At 47.8% G+C, this 26166-nt stretch overlaps 3 protein-coding genes across 3 annotated transcripts in view; 1 reads left to right on the top strand and 2 right to left on the bottom strand.

Annotated features, from left to right (window-relative positions):
- The window catches only part of limch1b (LIM and calponin homology domains 1b), a gene marked incomplete at its 5' end in the record, with an annotated part of 70111 nt that extends 47775 nt beyond the window's left edge, over positions 1-22336 (bottom strand). Inside the window, one exon of the mRNA XM_084459547.1 lies at positions 22244-22336. Within this exon, the coding sequence (XP_084315673.1) occupies positions 22244-22336 (93 nt within the window). The remainder of the gene's footprint in view (positions 1-22243) is intronic.
- Positions 22337-23550: 1214 nt separating this feature from the next.
- On the top strand, positions 23551-25867 carry LOC311326610 (transmembrane O-methyltransferase homolog; the record flags this gene model as incomplete). Its single annotated transcript, XM_084459546.1, has 5 exons — positions 23551-23586; positions 23795-24057; positions 24184-24380; positions 24623-24862; positions 25760-25867. The coding sequence occupies exons 2-5, from the start codon at positions 23799-23801 to the stop codon at positions 25865-25867; spliced, it is 804 nt and encodes a 267-aa protein (XP_084315672.1). The 5' UTR covers positions 23551-23586; positions 23795-23798.
- A 98-nt stretch (positions 25868-25965) lies between these two features.
- pcdh12 (protocadherin 12) overlaps positions 25966-26166 on the bottom strand; it is a 10749-nt gene continuing 10548 nt past the window's right edge. Inside the window, exon 4 of the mRNA XM_084459373.1 lies at positions 25966-26166. This exon is cut by the window's right edge and continues 237 nt beyond it. Coding sequence (XP_084315499.1) covers positions 25979-26166 — 188 coding nt within the window. The 3' untranslated portion in view covers positions 25966-25978.

The raw sequence follows: 26166 nt of genomic DNA, 5'->3' as shown, positions 1-26166 counted from the left end.
CTACTCCACTGCTATGGTAATCTCCAGAGGTTACAGTACCTTTCCCAGTACCTTTCCCAAATGAACTGTTGTTAATTTGAGGTTTGGAGACGGGCGGGTTTTCCTTGACAGGAGAACCGTAAAAAAAAAACACCGCTCAAGCCCCTGAGGAAAGTAGTGTGCCTCCCATCGAGTTGTTGACAGGTGTTCGCTCAGCTCGGGCTCGTAAACATCAACAGAGACGTGTGACCACGCCCACATGGCCGCTTTGTTGTCACATGGAATCTAACTTTTAGGATCTTTTCATAGCTGCACTGCATAATCCCTCACTCTCCCACACACCCATGTTCAAAAACACTCGTGTTCACACACTTCCTGGCAATCGGCCAATCGGCTTGCCAATTCTCCCCGGCTCGGGTTCTCATGTCGTAATCCCTGTTGTGCTCCTGTTGTAAACGGTGCAGTGGGTAGTGATACCAGAATGAGTGACCTCTGAACTTGTGTCATTTGTCACGTGTATTAGAAAGCTGAAAAGGGTTATAAATCAAACTTCTGTGCACTGCAACAATGGAGGCATTTTTCAACATGCTGAAAACAAACTAAATCACCTGCAGGTTGTCAAACAAAACGTTGCTCAAGTCGGAAACAGACGGCCAATCTAAAACGCTCCCTCACGGCCTAAAGAGACGTGCAGCAGGCAGGCCAGCTGATATGAAGCCCAAAGAGTCTAACATCAGCATATTAGTAACATCTGAAAATACTCAATCCATGTGAAGGGGCCACACTCTTGGGTTCCAACTGCCCAAGGGGCCCCAACGGTTCAGCCAGGGGTCAAGAGTGGTATCCTTCCAGGACCCATCATCCAGTCCTTTTCACAGACTGCCACCACTTCTACTCCCAAGGGAACCAAGCCGCTCTGGAAGTCTGGCTCCTCTCTATTGTGACACTGGGCTTGTTGCCCTCAGCTTGGCACATCGGGGCATACATTGTGGAAAGGGGAGGGAGGGAGGGAGGGAGGGAGGAGGGGGTTCCATCTTACAGTCCGTTGCTGTGCTCATGGCCACAGCTGTGGCAGCCCAGGCTGTTAACCCTTTCCATACGACCACGTCACCGGCAACATTTTAAAAATGTCTAACAAATATTTAATAATATTAAAAAAATATCTAACAAATCTAAAAAATTCCTCACTCCAACACTTGCTGAAAGCTGAGAAACTGCGCATCCAAGTATTATAGGGAAAATCCAATTAATATTCAAAATGTTGTCACTGTACTTTCAGGGTTAAAGGTTTAAAGGAGGCTTTGCGGCACTGCAGTGACTGCGAGGAAAAAATGTCTACTGTCACTGCAATGCCCTCCCCTTCTGCCCCAGAGGATTGTGGGGGAGCGGTTAGCAGTTAGCGGCAGCTGGAGGATTATGGCCTACTTTCTGCTTTTAGCACTAGCCCAGTGTGCTATTCTGACAAGGACTTGGCCTATAGAGAGGAGGCACTGGAGGAAGAGAGGGGGGAGGAGGGGAAGGAGGAGGAGAGGGGGGAGGAGGGGAAGGAGGAAGGAGAGCACTATGCTCTTTAGGCACTGAAGATGCTACGAGACAGACGGGCTGACTGACAGAAAGAATCACAAGCATATGCCGCAAAAGAGTCGGAGAGGGAACTTCCAATTTTCTTCTCTCTGCAACCACAATTCCACCAAACAGGTTTGTGGTCTAAATATTTCAGCGAAAGATGAAGCCCCGTTTAATTATTTTCCCTCAGAGCCCTTGGAAACGGTGCCTGGTTTCAAGGCCCTGGCTTTGCACAAAGTGGGAAAACTGAGGCTTTTTTCCCACGGGCGGCTTTATAATAATACCTCCACCAATCCTCTGGTGGCAGTCATATTATCTACTCACTTCCCATGTTAGGCTGCTGTAGCTGCAGTGCAACCCGAAGGAAGCAGAGAAACGGGGTTTTAGCGTCTTCACGTTAGCCTGCAGGGCTAGTAGTGAGGAGCCACAACGCACAGCCATCACACTGCCCTTGTGGAACAGGGAAGAGGCCTTTTGCCTTTGGAGAAAACGTGACCCCCACCCCCACCCTTACTTTTAGCCAGCCAGGGTTTGTTGGCTTGGCAGGGGCTGCATCCTCTCCCGCTCTGCGCTGCACATCTATACAGTAAATCAGCACGCGGAGGTCATAAAGGATTCGGAGTGGCTGGCGTCCAACAGACACACACAACAGGAATACACATTGCGCAAACATGCAAAGGCCTAGGGGGCTGATACAGAGACACCCACAGTAGGCGCTAGGTAGACATATTTCTACATAGACATATTTCTATGTTGTACATGCAGCAATGTACACACACAGACACACGCATCTGTAGAGAATATTAGCCTTAACCCCTTTAACCCTGAAAATAAAGTGACAACATTTCAAATATTAATTGGATTTTCCCTATAATACTAGAAAGCGCAGTTTCTCAGCTTTCAGCAAGTGTTGGAGTGAGGAATTTTTAAATATTTTTTTTAATATTATTAAATATTTGTTAGATATTTTTTTAAATGTTGCCGGTGACGTGGTCGTATTAAAAGGATTAACTGCGAACTGCGTCGTACCGAAGCCAATGAAGCCGCATACTGAAGCATGTGCTGCCAACGCTGCCTATACGTCTAGGCTTTTTGGCGGGAGTGGAGGATTTATGAGAACGGAACGGCGGTTTATATCAATAGAACCGCGTTAGAACCAGAACACAGGGATGCCAGATAGAGAACAATCGTCGTTTTGTGAGGCAGGGATCATCACAGGTAATGACAGCCCAATTACCGTGGTATTACCACACACGTAGACCACAACAACGTGAAGACTGCAAATCCCAAGATACACAAATATAAACAACGTCCCCGAAACCGAAACTGATTAAGCTTATTTTCATTTGAGTAAAGCTTATCTGAGTTAAGTTGACAGAATATGCATTTGATTAGGGCCAGTTTCTGTTCTATGTGGGCCTTGTGGTCGGGAATCACATTTCATACAGTATCATCATGAATCAGTGTAATATGAAGACTTACAATATGTAATATCACAATTGACATATTCACATATTTCGAAGACCACACGCTGACATGACTGCCTCTTGTGGCTCAACAACACTGAGGCAACTTCAATTCATACAAATTACAGTACTGTTTGAGCTGACATGCTGTGCAGGAAAAAATGACAGGAAAGAAGTAGACGATTGTGAATAGATTGATTTTTGAGATTTGATTCTCTGGATAGTTCAATATTTAAAGCTTAATTTGATCAAACAGCTGCTCTTCTCAATAGCCTCTTTCTCTACCTCATATAGAAGGCAAATCCAGATGATGCTGTTTTGAAACAGCACACACACACACACACACACACACACACACACACACACACATAAATAATAAACCCACAGAGCAGTCTGAGAGCACAAAACCAGGCAATATGAAAACCAGATGATCCATAGAGAAGCATTACAACATGAATTACTGTATGGCAATAAACCATTTACGTAACCATAAAAACCTTCCTTTAATATGATCCTATCACCTCGCCAAGTACCATATTAAAATAGAACCGCGCAGGTAGGCTACCTGTTTCTGTAAGTCAATTGGCCGATGTGTGACCACCTAATTCTAGCCTTTATGCTAAAGCTCCCCTGTAACACACCTTCCTCCCTGTAGTCGAGGGAGGGGGTCTGATACACTCCAGTTTCCCAGGCTTCTCATTACAGTTATTTTGATTACAGCTTAGCGTTTGGGCTAAAGCGCTAGCGTGTTAGCAATACACAGCTAATGCCAGCGCTAGCGTGTTAGCAATACACAGCTAATGCCAGCGCTAGCGTGTTAGCAATACACAGCTAATGCCAGCGCTAGCGTGTTAGCAATACACAGCTAATGCCACGGTCGATGCACCCCTGAGAGAGGGAGAATGGAGGGATAAAAGGAAGGAGTAGTAAGATGCACAGAGAGTGCAGACCACGTTCACACCTCATTGTGGTGCTAGTGACACCAGTAAGTAACACGGAAAGATACTTGTGGTTTCCAATGCAGGAATGCTGACAAGTGTGCAGACATTCAAACACACACACACATGCACACACACACACACACACACACACACACACACACACACACATACTGTATATATGCATGATTGTGTGGGGTGAGAACACAGTGTGAAAACCGAAGCACAAGCACAGCTGAACACCTCCACAATGTAGAACACACACACATACTGTACACACACACACACACACACACACACACACAGGCAAACAAATGCACTCTCCACGTGCTCAGGCTCAACGTTTACAGGCTGTAGGAGCCCTTACATAAACGGTGATCTCTCATCCATTACTCCCCCACATCTAGACCCGGTGGTCCTACAGGAAAGCCAGGACATAAATCAACGATGCACAGAATGTCCCTGTCTCCATCTTGAAAGCACATGCACACACCTACTGTACTGTATGTATGCACTGTTTACACACACACACACATACACACCCACACACACACACCATGTGCAAACACCTGTGCACACACTCACACGTGTGTGCACACACACGCACACAGGTGCGCGCACACACACGCGCGCACACACTTATTTTCACAAGCCTGGAGTCTGAATGACTAGACCTCATGGTCACACATCAAATTGTACACCATAAAAAGCTGCGCCCTGAGGACCACTTGTCTGTCGGCTCCTAGAGTCACAGGGGACAGGTTTTAATGCGACACGGCTGTTTCAGATGTTACACCTTACAGTCTGGGGGACGAGCCTCAGCTGTAGAACCCACAACTCCTGCACGGCGCTAAGTCCGTTTCCTAGCAAGTCGCCATCCGGGGCTGCATAGTCATATTTATTCCAAAAATGAATGAATCATTGAATGAATTAATGAATGAATTAATGAACTATTCATTCCTTCATTTATTCATTCATTCATTAAATAAAAGATCGATTTTGGGATTCATGAATCATCTGATTCAGAATCGATTAATTGATTTTTTGAACCCAGCCCTAGTAGTGCGGGAATCAAACCCAGGACCCTCTTGCTGTGAGGCGGCAGTACAAAGCACTGTGCCGCACGTATCCTATAGCCTCCACGATTGAACCCAGGCCTACATAAATGAGCAGATAGCAACATATTATTGCCATTACCAACTCTCTTGAGTTTTGGTTCAGTATGACATGTAACCACATTGCATGAAGAAAATAGCCTCAAATTCAATAAAGACCAAGACTATATCCGGCCTGTGCGGTCTGGTCACCGCAGCGGTACGTGGAGTTTACTGTGAATGGAAAGCAACCGTTTCACCAGATGCCAAGATAAATGTGTATTCTCATGCGAACTTAGGAGAGGAATAGGCAACCTTGAAGCTTTCTGAATGGTACATGTCCTTCAGGCTCATTAAATATGGATGAGTGACAGCCAGCTCTCCTGATGCCACTTCAATCAGGCAAACCTCTCCCCCTTTCATTTACATCCATGAATATCTCATCCCAGTATGGAAAATCACAAACCAAGACCCATTTTCTACATGTTAAATCAGACTTGCCAGCCGTAGCAATCAGTGATGAGTATCCTAGTGGCTTAAATGCGTGAACTGAGTTCGTACTGGAAGTATTGAAGCTACACACACATACACACACACGCACACACGCATTACACACACACACACACACACACACACACACACACACACACACACACACACACGCATCACACAGACTCTCCGCCTGGCTGTCACTTGCAACTTGCCTGCCCCTGACGGTAATTCCAGCCGACATAGGGAGAAACTCCAGATGGGAAGGGTTTTTCCAGCCTTACACAAGCCCTCCCCAAACCTTCAAAAGAGGGAACCCCCCCCCTCCGGAGACGAGAGCCCCACACGCCCGTATTAGCCCTGCTCCATGACAGCCTAGGTCAAAGGTCAAGTTACTACAGCATATACTTTGACCTGCCTCTCTTTACTCATTCAGTTGATCCACATGTGCTAGCTAGATACCGCTAACATGCTAGCTACAGTACGTGTGCCACCTTGTCGACCACCTTTTCGAGACCCTCACAGCGCGGGTGCTTTCTTAACCCACCGGAGCATCAATCAAGACTTAAACGCACGGTGTCGACAGGTGACGGTGACGGCTACGGCCCCGCCTGTCAAAACCACTGAGAGAGTGTGGTGTCGGACTTAACACGCATGAGTCTTCCCCTCACAAAACACATGTACATGTGGAGGGAGAAGCTACAGTACAGAGACAGACAACCATGAGTTCCTCTCAGTCGTACAACCAAACCACATGAAAGCCACACCAAAACTCAAGGTTGTTTTTGTTTGTTTGTGTGTGTGCGTGTGTGTGTGTGTGTGTGTGTGTGTGTGTGTAAACCGATGGATTCACTACACATTGCCATAGACATAAATAGTCCTGACACAGATTATTTTCCTGCCCTCTAATCTCTGTAAAAGGAACCTCCGTCTATTTCTACAGACCAGGAGTGTTTGAGAGTGTGATGTGGTACAGCGAGGCAGGGAGAGCAGGGATGTCGGCCGTTACATCTGCCGCGAGCACCGAGCTAGCTTTCCATCGAGCGGCGTCAGCTAGCCAGCTAGCCAGCTAGCCTTCGGCTTCCCGTGATCGACGGCCGTCTGTCCGTCCTCAACGGGGCTGTTCACCCAGGCGCAGACAGCAGGCGCATACATGCATGCTTGCGTGTCTAATCACTAATCAGCCCCTCATTCAGCCTCACACACACACATGCACAGACACACACACACACACACACACACACACATGCTGGCCTGAGATCTATAGAGGTTGGCCCACATACAGTAGAGACTGTGACTGACCCACTTCACGCCTCTGTGCCTCTGTCGCCCCCGCCCCCCCCCCGTACCTGCAGCACAGAGCGCCCCCCCCTCCCCCCCCCAGCACCAAGCGCAGCCATGCTCAGCCCATCCAGGAACAATCCACAATACACGAGCTGAGGGGCCAAAAATTCAGTTGATCCACATGTGCTAGCTAGATACCGCTAACATGGTAGCTACAGTGCGTGCGCCACCTTGTCGACCACCTTTATGACGAGCTGAGGGGCCCAAAATAAAACCACACGGACCAGGTCAACTATAAAGACTCAGACTATAAAGACGAACACTCAACACACTGTTCACAATTCATGTTTTGAAGCCTCTATTCCTGTTGTTGTGTAAACCCCCACCCCCCACCCCACTAAGAAACAACTGCTACAGGAAACAGCATGTTATTCTAGAACCTTTTTTCAAGCTCCAACAGCCTGAGCAGACATCTACCCCCCCCCCCCCCCTCAACCCCCCCTGTCTCCAGGCCCCTCCATCAGTGATTAGACAAGAGACAAGCGTTTCCTGCGGTGGATGAAGTGGCCCTCAGCTAGACATTAGTATTCCGGCCGGACCGCCCCACTTCCACCCTGATTGGACTGCTGCTGGAGCAACGTTTGGGTTGTGGATTACCCCCCCCCACCCCAGATACCCCGCCCCGCCCCCCGTCCCTGACTGAGGCTCCGCGCTTCCCTCCCCTCCGGGGGACTGCTGTCTAGGGGGGGGGACGGAGTCGCTGTTCCAGGGTCTGGAAGGGCAGACATGGGGCTGAGGGTGGGGGGGGGGGGGCGCAGAGCAGACAGTCAGGCAGGGTTGAGGATGTGTTTTGGGGGTACAGAGGGGGTGAGCTGCAGGGTAAGGCTGATTATAATGAACCCTTTCACTCCCACGCCGCTGATGACAGCTGTGAACTGCCCGTCACCTTTCTGTGTTTAGGCTGCGACTCCAGAATAAAGACTGTGTTTGAGAAGTGTGGGTATGTGTATGTGGTGTGTGTGTGTGTGTGTGTGTGTGTGTGTGTGTGTGTGTGTGTGTGCACCAAATGCCTGGCTGACTTGGAATGCCACAGGCATAACACGTGTGTGAAACAGCAATATTGACATTTGAATCAACGTTATATAGTTGAGTATGCATGTGTGTGTTAGCATGCTAATCAGGAAACCCCTAGGCGGTCTCAGTGTATAGTGCAGAATGTATGGTGATTGAGTGTAGAACAGGAGTGGAGTGCAGAGATTCACAGCGTTTGGAAATCATTTCCTCACGGACAATGACGCTCAGTAAACGGGTAGGTCGCTGCATTCCAACGCCCCCATACAAAACACAAACTAGAGAAAAAAAAGTTCCACTTCTCACTCTGCACTCCAGAGAAATATGACCCCCGGGGGTCAAAACCTTCTGTCTGGGAGATCAGGCGAGCACAGCGGTCCGACTGCGACCAGGTAAAAAGACCCGCCGAAAAAGAGAGAAAAGAAGAGAGAGGAAGGAAAAAAAATGTGTGAATCAGCTAACAATGTTCCCATAGAGATCTGGCAGAGACAGCTCTACACAGGGGCTCCATTGTTACCCCCCCCCCACAAAAAAACATCAGGGGGTGTACCCCCAACCGCCCCCCAACCGCCCCCCGCCCAGTCCTCAGAGGCGCAGAATGCCCCCCTTTCAGAAAACCCGCTACCTCAGGGTGTGTGGTTACAAATCCCCATCCTACTCAAATCCCCATCCCACTACCCTCATTCACCCCCCATATGGCAGTGCAACCAGAGACTGGTGAAAGTGTGAATGAATGAATGAATGAATGAATGAATGAATGAATGAATGAATGAATGAATGAATGAATGAATGAATGACGGGAGGAAAGGATGAGGAAACATTAAATAGACTTGATCCTTTACTACAGTTATGGCACCTTCTCACTTTTCACACGGCATCTGTTCGGCTGTGATAGCATTATGGTTCTTCGGAGCCTGATCTAAAAGGCTTTTTGATCATTCAAACAGATCTTTCTCTGCTTTAATCACTGTCAGCGATGATTCACTGAGGCATATTCAAGTGAGTAGGTGACAATGAGATGAGCTCATGAGAGAAGAGACCTTTCACTGCAATACACAATCATCACACACACACACACACACACACACACAAACACACACACACACACACACACACACACACCATACAAATCTACATCTCCTGACAACCCCCAAACAGCTCCCAGCACCATGAGCAGGAGTGTGGGCTTGGAGGACTCCCCCAGCAATGGCCTCCCTAAAGTAACCAGACTTTTCCAGGGGCCTCCTTGGGGCCCCAATATCCTGCCTGCTGCAGGCTCCCCAGAGCCCCACCAGCACCAGCCTGGCACAGACACAGATGACCTCACCACGACCCACACAGGGGTCACTTTGACGCCAACCAGCTCTCAACGAGCGAGCTGGTGAAGGGGTCGCATTCATGTGTTTAGTGGGTGGAGTGCTGATGAAAGTGTTTGGAAACCACTTAAAGAGATCAGAATGAATTGACCTATGTGTACGTGTCTGTGTGTGTGTCTTACACTCTCCAAGTATATAGTGCAATACAGGAAATTAGTCATTATAACTGGAGCGCTGTTAATTGTGCTAACTGGAGAGAGAGAAAAAAGGGCCTTACTGTACACTGTAGACTCACAACTTGTACACTGTACACTCACATACTTGTACACTGTACACTCACAGAGGCACAAGGCATGCAATCACACCACAATCACACCATTTCTGACTGGAAACACAGAGAGAGAACACACTAAAACACAGTCGGATTAGATTACTCAGGCTATAAGGATTCTCACATTTCCACACTTTTCCTCAAGAAAAGATGTCTTGCACCTTCAGCGTCACCTCGTTCTCGAGTGACTTCTGGAAACCAAAAGCCCCCCCCCCGCCCACCCCCCCTTACATTCCTAGAAAAGGCCCTGTAGCGAGCCCAGCGCGCCGCCCATGGACAAGTCCCAACACGCCCTCTCTCCTCATTACTATGCATTGTTCTCAGCGGCGGCCGTCTAATCAGAAGCTTCTCACACAAACACAGACACACAAACGTGAGGTAATCAGTGTGTTTACAGTGTGGCCTCGCTGCTGTGTTAGGGGATTTCTCTTGACACGCTAGTGACACATGCTAGCCCATGTAGCATGGCTGTGAGCGCAGAGTGTGGGTGTGAAAGGGGCAGGAGAAGAGGAACAGCAATCTCCAGCAGTAGCGTTACAACCTCATACAGGTAACTCACTAAAGAGCTCAATAAACACGGGTTTACTCCTGCGATGTCTGACCACACTGGCAGCTACACGGCCAGCTCTCCGGCTACAGTTGTTGCAGGACACTCACAGGAGCTTATAGAGGCATTCATTCTCTCCCAGTGGTGTGATGGAGGTACTACGGTCTCAGGAGACACATCTGCTCATATGCAAACGGTCTGGGGGGGTTAGGTCAAGATGGTGTGTGTGTGTGTTCGGGGGTGTCCGAGAAGCGTTTCCCCCCCCCCCGAAAAAAAATGCAGTCGTGGAGACATGCTGGTCGGCTAACAAGGCAGGATAGTAAAACTGTCGCAAGGTTCTGGTGATGTGGTGCAGCTTAATGAACATAACGGTGTTAATCCAGGATCATCTCCAGAACATCAAAAAACATTTAGTTCCGGGAGCGTGTCTACTTAAGCTTCCTCCTCGCACCGACACATTCCTCCGCCGCTAACAGCACGCTGCTGCCGTTCGAATGTCCTAGCGTCAACAAATCCCTACGGGCCGATGACAAAGGTTTTCCAAAGCTAGGGGCTCCAAAGCAAGGCATTGTGTCATTGTGTAGTTTATTTAGAGTATATGGAGTCAGTTGCCTTCATATTCTATTAAAAGGTCCATAATGGCTTACTGTACAATGCGCTGGCCAGTTGACTGAAACACAGATATCGCTCTATTGGGGTCCAGTCTGTGATGTGACGATGTCTTTCAGTACAGGAAGTAGGAAGGGAAGGGCAGCACACCGCACAAAGGATCACTTTCACCAGGGATGGAGGGAGAGAGGGAAGAAAAAAGAGGAATGGAAAGATGAATGCAGGAGGGATTCTCTCTAGCCGACTGACACCGAACACTCGTTTTGGAGGGAAAGTCTGTGTGTGTCTGTCTGCCTGTCTGTCTGTCTGCCTGTCTGTCTGTCTGTCTGCCCGTCTGTCTGCCTGCCTGCCTGCCTGCCCGTCTGTCTGCCCGTCTGTCTGCCTGCCTGCCCGTCTGTCTGTCTGTCTCCCTGCCTGTCTGACTTCCTGTCTTGTCTATCTGCCTCTGAGGAGGAGTTAATACGACATATCTTGCGACACCGAGTAACCAAACAGGAGTCTGAAGTATCAGCTTAATAAGTCCCGCCCAGTAGGACCCTGCGCCGCCTGCGACCGTGACTAAAGCCCTCAGCAGATTTAACGAGGGGTCACGGAGACCTGGCTCCCCACTGAACGAACACAGGGATCACCACAACCATTCCAGATATTCTCCTTTCACCGCTACACGCTCATAACGCCCCTCCCCTCGGACCACACACACCCCCCCCTGTGGTCTGCTAACACAACACACGGAGGAATCTGAGTGGGAGCAATGGGGAGCGAAGGTACACTTCAAATATGAGCTGTTCATAACTCTGCCCACAGAGAGAAGGCATCAGTCACGTTTCATAACAGCTAATTAAAGGATAAGTACACTGGATTTCATGTTTAGCCCTATTTCATGTTTAGCTCTAGGCTTCCCTGGCATGTATCTGACTAGTACAGGTTCAAATAGTTCTGTTTTGTGCGCTACAGAGTTCTGTGTCAATAACGTCGGCGCGCGCGCCCTGGCTCGTTGCTAGCTATGGGCACACTCGATGTAAACCTCCGCACACCGCAGCGCGGATGAATTTCGCGGAGGTTTACAGCGTGAAGAGATGGTTGTTGTATGTTTGGTGAAAGTAGTACTGTTTACAAGTTAGCTGTTGTTTCGAAATGCAGAGGCGAAAGGACCTATGGTGTTTACAGGACGCGCGCGACAACATTATTGACACAGAACTCTGTACTGCACAAAACAGAAATATTTTAACCTGTACTAATCAGATACATGCCAGGGAAGCCAGGGATAGGGCTAAACATGAAATTCAGTGTACGTATCCTTTAAGCCGGAAAACTGAGAAGGGTTAGTCAGAAAGACTTAGGCCTTGTTCATATTATGTAATATGGTAACTAGGCAGCTGTTCAAACAACTGATTACATCAATGAAGAAGTAAACAACAGGTGGTTTGTAATGGACAGCTCTTGAATTGAAAAATGAGTGGAAGAGAGAGAGCAGAGGTTTTGCAATGGCAAACAGCCAGGTAACACTATTGACAAAATCAAACAAGTGCATCAAATAGGGCATTCACAAGCCAAAGTAATAAACGATTTTTTGGTTCGTTACAGTGTCCAAGGACACAAATACATTGATAGATCCACAAGCTGTAACTAACTACTGGCAATGTCTAAATACAGTATCACTCACTTTGAGTTGGAGCCCCTCTGCTCCACCACACGTAGACCCCCCCTGGTCCTCCTCATCTATTTGAGAGTGCAACCCATTACATCACTGGACCCCCTCCCAAAAATCAGACATGTGGCGGGCAACTCGCGTCACACGCCTGACCCCAACCAAACCACAACCTAAACCCATTCAGCAGCGAGGAAGGCCAGCCTCCGCCTTATCACACCTACAACCAACTCAGTAACCACCCATCACTCTTAGCATCCAACGAATACCGCATCTCATCAACAACCAAAATATAACTAGTTAGCATGGGGAGTCGTGACTCTGCTAACGGACCCAGGCCGGAGGTCGGACCAGGGCACCCACGGGAGCAGTCACGCTCACCCCCAAAAGAGGGAGGTGCAGCTGGGTAGATTAGTCGGGATTAGGGCTTATCTTCTCCAAAGCTACCAGCAAACTAAGGAGGATTTTTACTAAACTTAGCAGGTTTTTTTACTGGTTCAAACACCACCCAATAGACCCAATAGTCCATCAGTACTTCTGTACTTTTATCTCACTGGACTCAGAAATTAAGGTACAGGAGACAATCAGTCTCGACTACCATCTAGACTATAAAAATGTACCACTAATATTTTGTTTTTATTAAATAAAACAAAGGAATAATGGGAAGCTGTCTTTCTATTGTATTACTGCTGAGTGAACAGGGGACACGCATAGGTTATACATGACAAGGACCTGCTTACACTGATACTAGCTAGCTAGAAGGTAGTCAGCCTCGTGAGCACAGAGATCTGATTGTTGCATTAGTTGGAACACCAACGGCTACGGACGATCTGAAGGGAAGTTCTGCCAAAGAGAAAGACCAGCGAGGAAAAGGAAGGATACCAGCCTGAGGCTACACCTCTTCACATCACAATCATCCTCTCCCTCATCCCCCCTCCTCACAACACATGTTCCTCTGCGAGTATACATGCTTTAGACCCGCAAATATGCAACCTGGGAATATTACAAGGGACTGGTTTACAACCCAACATCTGCTGCTCGCTACCTTGTAGCCAGGCCCTTTTATTACCCTTCAATCAGGATATGGAGGATTCATGTTGACCTGTCGTATAAATATAAGAAGCAAACGATCATGGGAGCACACAAGGGAGCCCAACAGGGATGTGGAGATACAACTTTATGGTCCTGCTTTCTTGTGACAAACAGTAAATTCCCCTTTCGCTCTCCTCACAGACTGGGACTGCAAACAGGTGAGGCCTTCCAGCTCTGTACAGAACGCCTGTACGACTCTACAGCAGTTTCTCTCTACAGAGCTTAAAGGCTTCACAAATCGTCCATAAGCAAGTCAATATTACATGAGGGTTTTATACGTTTATCTATTCAAAGTGGGAGGATACTGGACGTCAAGCGAGTCTGTGAGTGTAGGGCTGTAGGTGGCGGTGGTATTTGTGCACACACAGCACAGCAGCGTGCTGGGAGACCTTCCTCATAGGCCAGCCACACTCTCTCAAACAATAGGAAGCCATTGAAGCAATAGTAATCCTCCTTTTTCCAGCAACTAGTCTGTGGTCATTTCTTACATTCCAGGGACAGAATACGTAGAGGGTGAGACAGTAGCCATGTTTCCATCCACACGTTTTATGCGAATTAAGTTATATCGAATTAAAAATGCCTTATGGAAACAGTAAAATTCGATTAAAAGTCATGAAAATCGACAAAATGTTTGTACTGTCGATCTCATCGGATTTTCTCTTGTTCGATTAAAGTCTTTTGTGATGAATGCTTTATCCGATTTAAAGCTTTAGATGGAAACGCACGTTCACCGGCTTTATTCGAATTCATATTTTTAGCGATCCTCACACAATTCGATTGACAAGTGGATGGAAACATGGCTTATGAGAAGAAGACTGGGGATCACGTGTCTGATTTTGAGAAGACAGAGGAGAAAGAGACAGAAACAGAAAGAATGTGAGAAAGAGAGAGAGACAACAGACGCTTATTCTCATGCAAATAACGCCTAATGGTTTTAACTGAAAAAGCACATTGAACGTGAGCGGTGAGATGACATGTTTGAAGGGGGGAGCTATGGGAAAGGCCCGGCCATGACATCGGCTCAACAGAAGAACTCATCCTTACGTTCTCTTTTTTATCCAGACTCTTAGACATACATTATAGAAAATAAACATGGTACTAACCAAAAAGAACAAGATGCTAAGCTCTGTACAAGGTCAAGGGAAGACAGAAGCAGCTCTGTTGTAAGAGTCGATTCCCTCCTGTTTAATATAAATCTGTTTCTTTGTTTGAGTATCTCCTTGTCATTGTTGCATAGCCTTGGTTTAAGGATGTCCAGGCTTTGGTCTTTAACGTAGCGTTTATATTCCTGTGGGGTTAGCCAATGCTAATATTAGCTAATACTGTTGCTGACACAACATGCTACCCAGCTAACTCAACGTAGCTAGCTCACATCAAGAATGAACTCTTATCCAATCCGTTCTCAACTGAAATCAAGGTCCTCGAAGACTAGGAGCAATAAGACAATAAGAGTGATTAGTAACACGTTTCGTGGTGGAGCTCCCGGTGCCAACGTGGCATTGTGGTCCCCGGCAGAGCCCCCAGCGCAACGATGACCCGGCACATGCCAGTCAGCTGAGGGACGATTGTGCCACTTTCCAGAGCATGGTGACTGGGCGCATTGTTGCCGGGGGTGCCCAGCTGGGGGGGGGGGGCAGCGTGTGTGTGAATGGGGTGGGCCGGGGTGGATTCAGGGGCTCAGGAATGTTGGGGTGGGTGTGTAGGCATTGAATCATGTGTGTGCGGGAGGGTGCGTGTGTGTGTGTGTGTGTGTGTGATACACAATGGTAACCACCCCAGCGCGGCTCTGAAAGGCGTCATTCATGGTGGGCAGTCATCGTTTGTTTCTCTGGGATGTTTAGGTCTCACAAGCCCCGGCGCTGAACCGAGAGGAGAGATCCCCCCTAATGCAACCCATTTGGGTCGAGCCGAAAAGCTAATTTCAATCAAGTGGGTCTTAGAAACTAACAGTTGGACGGGGGAGGGGTTTGACAACAGAAATAAAAGAAACGTTGGAACCAAAGGCTCATTGATAAAAGTGTCTGAGGCAGTAATCGAATAACCGCTAAGAACAACTGCCCTCAGTTTGACCTGCAATGCAAAACACCTGTTGGTCTCACCCAGCTTGAAGTTCAGCCTCTAATACTAACAAGAGCTTTGCAATGGACCCATTCATCCTGTGTGCAAATGTAGGCTGGCCTACAGGTACTGTTTATCAGCGATCATTTCATTTTGGAAGAAGGCGATGACCTTCTCCGCTTGTATGCTGCAGAGCAGGAATGAACGAGACACCTCATTTCCCATTCAAATATCAGACAATCTCCATAGGAAAAACAGACAAGCTAATCAGTCGTGTGTGTGTGTGTGCGTGTGTGTGTGTGTGTGTGTGTGTAGGTCTTAGCTGTTCCCTTGGCAGTCAGAAAGAGCCCAGCTCCCATGAGCCTCAGCTAGTAGGCCATCTTGTCTTCTTGCCCTGATTAGAATCATCTACAGTAACTTACTGAGACACCACACTCTCTCCACTGTCTATCAACTATGTTAATCTATCTGTTTCTCTGTATGTTCTCTGTATTCCCCAACTTCTACAGCCCTGTAGTACATTTACCCTCGTCTGACTCAACAGATGTAGGTTTTGGGGATAAGCCTTGTCATTGGTTTATTACTGCCCAATCAATGGCTGCGAAATCAACAACCTAGCAACCACTTGACCATGGCGTGGAGGTAGGAAGGAGCTGTTCCTTTCATTGCTCTGTAGGCTAGTCCCAGATGTTTTAACCTGGACGCGAGCTGCTACAGGGAGCCAGTGTAGGGAACGGAGAAGGGAAGTTGTGTGGGAGAACTTGGGGTGGTTGAGCACCAGGGGAGTGGCTGCTTTCTGGACGAGCTCCAGAGGCCGGATAAGATCCTGACGCCGGAACCCCAGTAAGGAGAGATTGCAGCGGTCCAGGCTGGAAATGAGCCTGGATGAGCACCTGCACAGTTTGGTCAGTGAAGAAAGGGAAAATCCCCCTGATATTGTAGAGCAGGAATCTGCAAGAACGTGATAGTGATGAAGAGTATGGGCCGAGAACAACAGCTGGTCATCCAGGGTCACTTATCGCCATGCAGTTTTTGTGCGTGGCTGGAAGCCAGCGCACCTAGTATAGCGTTTGTCAGGTTATCACTCCCTCCCTCCCTCTCTTACTCCCGACAATGTTGGCCTGCATCTCTCTGTTGGGTCACAGTAATTTAAAGATATAAACACCGAGTAACACCGGTAAAACCCACAACCGCGACAAGCCTAGTTTCAGCATGCATGCCTTAACTGAGCTGATTTGTGCCTTGGTTTTTATATAGGAGTGTGTAGATTAGTCAGTAATCTATGGTGGGCCTACAACTGTGGTTTAGATTAGAGAAACGTTACAAAAACAAGATGGCCTCCTGGTGTTGTCGGATGGAAGGAAGGCGTTTCAGGATGGAGACCCCGCAGAGTGACACAAAGTGGAGTCCTTGTGCTTGATGAGGTGTGTTTATCCGTCACGGTGAACAGGAAATTAGAATTCCTTCCTGGTTTAAGGCTATGAATGAATAGAGGATGCTGTGATATGCCCACAGGTTTCTTTTGTTATGAACCTACTCCACCACTAACCACAAATATACCTGGGGTGCCCCGGTAGCTCACTGGGTAAGGCGCGCACCATATGAAGATTAGTTCTTCGCGCGGCGGACCCGGGTTTGATTCCCAGCTCGGGTCCTGTGCCGCATGCCCTCTCTCTCTCCCACATTTCCTGTCTCTCTACACTGTCCTATAAGCTGAATAGCCCTAAAAATATCTTTAAAAAACAAACAAACATGAATATACCTACAGAAGCTCCACAAGAGGTTACAGCATAGGCTATAGTAGACTAGTAGAATATCGATAGCTAACATGTGAGCCTACATACTGGTTTGAAGGATTCAAGGCTGTTTATTTGTCATGTACAAGATGCAGCTAGCGCGTACAGCGAAACGCTCAAAATACCGCACATTTCCCCACAGCATAACGGTGGGTTACATCACATGCACAGTACACTTAACCACAATAATCCAGATTAAGATCGTAGGGCCAGGTGAATCAGACAGGGGTCACAGACGGAGAAACCTCCCCGCCCAAACAATAACACGGCTGTTGTCAGTCAGAGAGGAGACACCCCCCTGACGGAGAGAGCGTCATGCTTGGCAGGGACGTTGCAGGCCGGGGTGAGGACAGACAAGCTGTGTCATGTGTTACCCGCTCCTCACAGAGACGGAGAGCAGCTGCGGTTCCCCTACCTGCTCCCCCCTCCACGGCTCTGTGGGTGCGTGCGTGTCGCACTGCAGTTTGAGAGACACCCCCCCACTCTCACACTCTCCAGCCACGAGCAGACATGCTTTCTTCTCCTCCACTCTCACTAGTCTGCAGGGGTGGGAGATCTGGCACCGACAGAGCCCCCCCCGTTTGAGAGAACTATTAGACAGTAACACCCAGGGACAGATATGGATGGATGGACACACACACACACACACACACACACAACCCTTGAGTAGTGGCAATCATTGTTGGAGTGTAATCCCCAGGGCAGGGGGACTAATCTCTCTCCTAACCCCCACCCCCTCATCCCAGAATCCACGACTGGCACTTTTGGTCCTTCAACTGTTTCTGATTAACTGACTTTTAATCGAATTGTACTGTTTCCATAAGGCATTTTTAATTCGATATAACTTAATCTGCATAAAACGTGTGGATGGAAACATGGCTGGTGTCGCTGATGATATTCTGTCAACTTCATATCAAAACATAGTTCTTCCCTCATCCGTCACAGCCTCTAACAGAAGGCTTCCTCTAAGATTAGGAAGATCATGGCTACAGGATTACGTCTTACTTCCTGTGCTTTCACGGTCGTGTGTGTGAGTGCTACCGGCAGTGCACATGTGTTTATGTGCATGTATAGACCAGCTGAACCTGTAAGATTGCATTATATACAACTGGTAATTGGTGAGAATTAGGATATAATTTCTCAGTTTTATAGGTGTGAACTGGAAAATTAATCCAGTGTGAAATCGACAAGGATTTAATCTTCATCAATGGTACTTCAGTCGAATTCCTTCATTAAATGTATTAGAGCGTTATTGATTAGTCCACTGCTGTAACAGTGGAGGCTAATTAAAGCTGATTTCTACAAGGTCTCTAAGGCCTGCGTAACTAAGGCCGGAGAAAATAAATCTTAAAAACAAAAACAATATTATTCAAGAAAAAGGTTAGGAAACATTGTTCTTGCATAGCTGAAAATATCTAGTGCACCTCATCCGGGAAGAGGGACATCCCTCTCACAAGCTCCCACTGGCCACTCGCTAAGTGTTCTCCGATTCATCACAATACATTTTTTTGGCTTCTGTTAATCTGTTGGTCACTAATGCACTAATAACTAGGCTAGCAATCCTGTTGATCCTGTCCTGCGAGGCAGGACTTCCTGCTCAACAGCGTGTTGGTTATGTGAGCACTGAAGGACACATCCTCCAGGCCAAGCAGCCTACTTCCTGTTCATCTTCTTAACAGCGTTCTCCCCAGACCTCACTCCTCAGCCAGGACCTGAGAGCAAACCTGTACTCCGTTTCAACACAACACATCCCTCCGGTACATGGGCAGAACAAAATAAACATTCCGTGAAGAGTGGGCATTGATGACATCACGGAATGTTTCAGGAGCCGCTCTGACAGATTGGCAGGAACGTTGTGTGTGCTTTTCAAAACAGCCTGGAGCCGGGGGGGGGGGGTGCTAGTCGCTACCGCACGTGGCTGTGTTTTCATCCGCCTGTTGTCATGACATCGGTGGAAGAACCCAAAAAACAGAACGGATCGACGGACAGAACGGTAGCCACATGACAGCGTGACTGAGTCAACAGGGCTGCGTTCAAATTCAGCTAACAGAGGCGAACGTTCGTCGCAAACGTTTTCTCTAAACGGTCACAGCTTTTAATGAACAGCTTTTAATGAACGTTCCAAATAGTTCGCTTAAACGCAACAATGTTCCAAAATACCGTTAGGCTACAAGCCTGGGTCCATTGTGATCCTTGTTCCGTTACTGGCGAACTACCTCTCCAGACTGTTAGCTTCTGTTAGCAAACGTTTGTGGCGAACACAAAGCTAACGGAAAATACTTTGCTAACGTTTGCAAACGTTCGCTATGTTCGCTGAATTTGAACGCACCCCAGGTCTCTCAACTCTGGCCTGGCTGGCTCACACTGTCCTCACATCTGGGCCCCTATGCCACTTTTCACTAAGACAGCCTGCTCTGGCGCCAGTTGGTTCTTCAGTTGCTAGTATTAGTTATTAGTCAGTTAGCCTCGGCTTCACCATTTACGTTGATACATTTTAGAATTCTTGTATATTGTTGTGTATATTTCTTATACTTTTTTGCACTTTAGAACTTTCACGTAGACGGAGTGTCTTCTTCCATTAATGGCGACAGTCCGTTCAGCTATCCATTGGTGTCCGGTAAAGCATGCAGCTATAGGTTTGTGATGTGTTTGCGATGGCCCTGATTTGAAGTGGAGCAGATGCTCAAGGCCACAACGTTATGACGTGTCAATAGTTGTAAAAGAAACAAAAGAAAGAGTCCAACAAATGACAGGCAGATCTTGAACAGAGAGGACCAGGGAGGAGGTGGACAGCTGAACCTCTGTCCCTGAGACATGACGGCATGACGGCGATCGGCCCGACAGCCTCGACTATGCAAACAGAAAGACAACAGCACCTCAGAGCACAGGCTGTAATACCGGAGATAGCATCAGAGCCAGCCACTGACATGCACTGTAGATGATATCACTTTTTCCCCTTCAGCATACCACAATGGAACATAGTATTGTTATGAGGCACCTCAACGTGTCCAGACAGAGAAATGAGCAGAGGAGGGAGACAATACAGGGAGAGAACGCGAGAGAAAGAGAGACTCCACGGTGTGTCTGCTGTCAACCAATGCAGAGGAGATCAAACAGAAGCCAAAACAAAGTTCTGGGTGTTCAAAAAGTCTTTAGATGGCTTTTTTCCGACTTTGACTGAAAGCAGACGCTTAAAACCGAGGTTCTGATAAATAGTAACCTGTTTGTTTGATAAGGCCTAACCTTGTTTTGTTCAAATTCACAGCCAAGCTGGCATGCCTAATGTCATTGTCTGCAGTAGGCAAATCTATGCTCAAAGCTCTTCTGCTTTGACTTCCATCAGCCTCAGACAAAATGCATTTGATCAGCACTGAAATCAGATCCATCCAACCACTCAGGGGGGGGTTAAAAATGATAACCAACATTGTCGTTGGCTCGAGGTTCACAGCAACACCCTGTGGCGATGGCACAAATCAATCAACCCAACCGGACCGACCCATTGGTGGGTCTGAACCCTGCACCCCCCCATCAAAGACCCATACAAAGGGCCATTCCTGTCTTAGACTCGGAGGCCTAAACACAGTCATTACCGGGACGACTGACAAAGTAGTGGCAGGATGCAGCAGTCAATGAAATGCAACCAGAACAGGTGTGAGTGTAGTGGAGGGGTGTGAGTCTACAAAGACAGTTTCCCCAGAGGAGCTCAATCACATATTCCTCTTGATTTATTCTAGCAATATTTACATTGTTAAAATCTTACTTAAGTCTTACATACTGCAGCTTCAGTTAGCCACACACGTAATGTTTTGAACACTTTCCAAAAGAACAATATAAACATCACACAACAAAGTGACAAAGCAAATAATAAACCATTTATTCAGGTGGCAGGACACACCAAAATGTCTGCCATACAAGATTCTTAAGTAATACAAAAACATTGAAATGGAGCTGCCCCCGCGCTTTATCTGCGGCCCAGGGCTCGGTATTGTTTGGTGGGTTCAGGGAAGCTCGGTGACCTGTCTGAGGTCCCCTGGGGCTACGTGGGGACAGTCCGTCAGCAGGTGTGTGGGTAATGAGAGCAGGTCTCTGGAGGCAAAACCGAAGCACAACAGCCTGCTAAACATTCAGCTCTCCTCTCATTATACTGTTACCTTCAGCCATCATAGAAGATTCTGGTGCAGTTGTGACCATTTTGGGATTTGATTCATTTTGGTCTGCCTTACACTTTTGGTGATGCTGATCACTTGAATATAGTCATTATAAATGTGTCTAAATTGGGGGATGAGGAGGGTAATATAAGTGTGTGTGTGTGTGTGTGTGTGTGTGTGTGTGTGTGTGTGTGTGTGTGTGTGTGTGTGTGTGTGTGTGTGTGTGTGTGTGTGTGTGTGTGTGTGCGTAGGGAGGGTCAAGACAAAGACGAGACATCAAAGCAGAGCTGTCTTATGAAATTGCCCCACAGCATCCAAATTGTGGGACCCCATGGTCTAAAATAGAACCAGGCCTATTTGTAAACTTTAGTCACATCACACGAACGCAAGAGCAATGTTTAGAACAGGACAATCTGACACATCACAGTCTGACAAAGTCAAGTGCAACAAGGACCGGAGAATGCCATGATTCAAATTCTCGCTGAACAAAACCCCGTTTGTGTGATTATTGTCCGCAGAGCAATGGGGCAAACATCCATTCCACGTGATGCATTCATTGTTTCATGCCAGCAGCTCTGGTCCGGCCTGTTTGCAAGGTAGCCTCGCTTAAGTGGGATGAATTTGCGTCACTTTTTCAACAGGTGACAAAGCAATAAATAGATATGCGTCGGGAACATAGCCTACAGAAGATGACGAAGGCCAATTACTCTTAACAGCCAGTGTTGCGTCGACAGAGGAAAATAAGGGACTGCAAAATAAGCTTTATAGGACTGCAATCAAGAGGCCATAGTTTGATGTGACAATGACTCACCTCGATCCACTGCTGCGCTTCTAGGACCGCGGGCTCCTCCGAGGGGGAATGGTGCTGATGAGACTGTCCGATGTCTTCCACAGGACTTGCCATTTGCAAAGCTGTTCACTACAAAAATACAGGATACCAATAGGAAAGCGAGGCTAATTCTAACCCAAAATCCACTCGTTTCAGCTTCAACGTGGAGTCCTTTCTTGTGAGGAAGACTCGCCGTCTAGGCAGTCTCCTGTGTCCTCGGTGCTGCTTCCTCGGTCTCTGCCGCAAAACCCCACTCGCAGACAGGCTTGTCTCCCCTGCTCCCGTACGAGGACTGCTGTGACTGAACAGACTCGGTCTCACCGCAGTATGAAACGTAGGCGACCAATGATGGCTCAAAATACACAAAGCAGCGCTGCTCCATCGGCAGCCAATGCGAAGGCACAGCGACTCGGGATCACACACCCACTTTCCCACTCGGGATCACACACCCACTTTCCCACTCGGGATCACACACCCCCTTTCCCACTCGGGATCACACACCCACTTTCCCACTCGGGATCACACACCCACTTTCCCACTCGGGATCACACACCCACTTTCCCACTCGGGATCACACACCCACTTTAGGAAAGTTGAGGGGAATCAGCGATGCTCCTCATCCCTAAGTACAGTAGTATGGTTATTGCTCAGCAATATGAGTGCATAGAAACAGGTTAGGCTCTGCTTACTCTAATCTATTCTATTGCAATGGAATAGAGAAATAAGATAAGATAAGATTTTATTGATCCCCCCAAGGGGACATTAGGCGTTTCAGCATTGACAATTTCAGAAAGGTTGGAAAGAAGAGACCATTAGATACAGAGTAACAAAAAGAAAGAGACACTAGGGGGCTACCATCATAAAAAGTGATATCAGGGACATCAGGAAATTCGCTAGGCTAGTATGTTTCCCTAATAATATGCCTTCATCAAGTAAGAATAAGATTATACTCTGTTTATATCCCTCTATCGGCCTCTTGTGGAGCAAAACGGAATTACAGACTGGTAGGTGGGAATAGTGGGAGGAGCTCCTGCTAGTTCCTGGTGGCTTAGGTACTTGCGCTTCTATTCCAGGTAAGTGGTATTTTATTACCAGTTCCACAGGTCACATCTACAAACCAAACAACTGGGTTTGTTGGTTTCAGCCAGTACTGAGGCTTATTCCCAACAAAATGCTGTATATGCGTGGGTTGCTGCATGTCAGGCTTGTTTGTTGACTGACTGCTGAGATTGACCGTGTCACCTGTTTTTGACAGAGTACCGTAAGCAAATGCTAGGCTACCTCACTGGCTTTGCACCATTCAAAGAACCAACGAATTTAAGAAGGTATGGTTATAGGCTACAATAGCCTATGTGATATATTCTATTTATTTATGTGAAACATATTCAGAAAAGTTGGTCCGTGGCCCCGTCTAATAATTTCTAGACTCTAAAAGTAGTCATTTTCAGTCTACTTTGACGAATTATAAATTCCAGCAGGTGGCGCTATTCTATAACTATTACCAGCTCTCTCTCTCTCTCTCTCTCCCCCCAGGCCAATGTGGCTGCTGGTAATCTCTCTCCCTGTGCTGCCTGTCCTGGTCCTGATCATCTCAGCCCGTCACCGTGTCAAACTAACCTCCCTGTGCCAGCGTGTGTTAGACTGGGCTGTGCAGGTAGCTTGGGGGAAGGTGTGTGTGAAGAACACCCACGCCTTTGTCTTCTCCAACTGCACCCACGGCAAGGCTCACAGTGTCCTGGCGACCTTCGACCTCTATGCTGAAGCAAACCCCTCTCTTTCTATAGGCCCACAAATAGGTGAGTCACTAACGCAAGTAGCCTGACATCTTCTGGTTTTGGGGTGTGTGAGCACGTTGGGGTGTTTTTTTTTTACCTCAAATTCTACCCCTCTCCCCTCTCTCTCGCCTGTCTCTACTGCCCCAGGTGAGGTGTTGGATGAGGCGGTGAGGCGTGTGGCCCCGCAGCGTGTGCTGGAGCTGGGGACACACTGTGGCTACTCGTCCATCAGGATGCTGCGTCTGCTGCCCCCTGCTGGTAGGCTGCTCACAGTGGAGGTGGACCCCCAGACCGCAGACCTGGGAGAGGAACTCATACTGGTGGCTGGCTTCAAACACTCCCAGGTACGGCCACGTTCACCGTTGGCTTGAGTTGGACTGAAGTCTGCTTGTACTCAACGGTGCTGATTGTATTTAGGTGCTGGAGTTCCGGACTGTTAAGTGAGATGATATAAAAGGTGCAGGAACTCAAGCAGTAGATGGTGGTGCAGCTACTCGGCTTCAGTGAGCTTCCCACCCGAGTCGAGCATCGCGCATCTCCGTTCAACACCGCTCATCCCCCCCCCCCCCCCCCACGTCTCCTGTAGTTCCAGATATTGACCTGCAGCTCAGCGGAGGCCATCCCAGTGCTGAGGTTCCAACTTGGGCTGGAGAGCGACACCAGCCTGGGTCTGGAGCTGGTTCTGATGGACCACAACCCCCAGCAGTACCTCCCCGACCTGCTGTCCCTGGAGAAGGAGTGTCTGCTGAGCCCTGTAGGCTGTGTCCTCCTGGTCAACGGCGGCCGTGACCCCCGTGACCTCAGGGCCCTACAGGAGCACCTGACGGCAAGGCCTGAGTGTTATTCTGTCCGGGGGCAGAGTCACGGTCTGATGGAGGTTCATTATCATAGAGATCCTCAGATGACTGGTCCTCAATACAGCTAATTATGAATTGGCCTGTTATCTGTGCATTGTAGTTTTTCCACAGACGTGTGTGTGTGTGTGTATCATCATCCTAGTCATCCAAAGAGTGCCGATATCTCTAGGCGAAAGATGAACTTGCAAAACATTCTTCTGGTTATTTTATTAAAATGTAATACAAAACAATATGTACAAAGTGCTGCTGGATTGATTTTTGACAACAAAAAACAATTAACGTTCACAAACACACAAGCTCTTCCTTAGCAAAAATACATATTTCATGTTTTTGTCTATGAAGCCAATAACTTAACCACCGTTCAATTATCGGAAGCCAAATCCTTGATGCATGGTGTTATTATTAAACAGATACATAGAACAACATTTTACTCAAAAATATTTTTTTCAGTAGCTATGGAATTTACTTGAGTAAATACAAATAATAGTCAACAATGGAGGCATGTTGTTAATGCCTGATGCAGAGGAAGGGTGGAGATACGAGGTCCATTCCTCCTGAAGAACAGCCTGACTGATGTTAATGTTTTCTCTTAAAGAAAGACAAAGCCTTTAGGGCTGCCAACGCCAATTCATACAAATGGACAGTTTCCAGTCACTAACAAAGAATAGCACCATGTTATAACTCCCACACGATCACACATTTATGACCACAATGTTTAACGTTGCCGCATAATAATGATACAGACGAGTATTTGCTGCATAACAAAGACGGAATCCGTGATACATTTTTATCAGAAGTTGAGTCCAGTCTGCTTTGAGGAGTGTCCAGAAGTGACTCCTCCCTCTCACTCCCCCCTCTGACCTTAGCCTGTTCCAGACAGGGAAGGCTTCAGGACGGGGAACACAACTCCCAGCTCAAACATGGAGGGCAAGATGTACATTTACAGTCATTTCTGTTTCAACGTAAGAGAATAAACATTTTTCAAAAGGTACATTGGTTACAGTACTGTACATTCAAAGAGCCAGTATACACATGAACCAATAACAAGCAGTCGGCTCTACTGTCTTTTAGAATAGGGCTTTCATCTATGGGTACTGTCCCAAGGACTGTGCCAGGGGGGACCTCTTTTCTGGATGCCCAGAGTTCCTGGGGCCGCTTGCGCCCCCCGACGTGGCGGCCGCCCCCCCGTCCAGCCCCAGAGAGCGGCGGTAGGCGGCCGACAGTCTGTAGATCACGTCCCGAGAGGGGCGGGGCTGGGCGTCGGCCTTCTGGG

This window comes from Borostomias antarcticus (genome assembly GCF_949987555.1).
Source record: "Borostomias antarcticus genome assembly, chromosome: 28".
Lineage (NCBI taxonomy): Eukaryota > Metazoa > Chordata > Actinopteri > Stomiiformes > Stomiidae > Borostomias > Borostomias antarcticus.
Note: the sequence above shows the minus strand (reverse complement) of the source record. Positions and strands in the feature narration are given on the sequence as shown.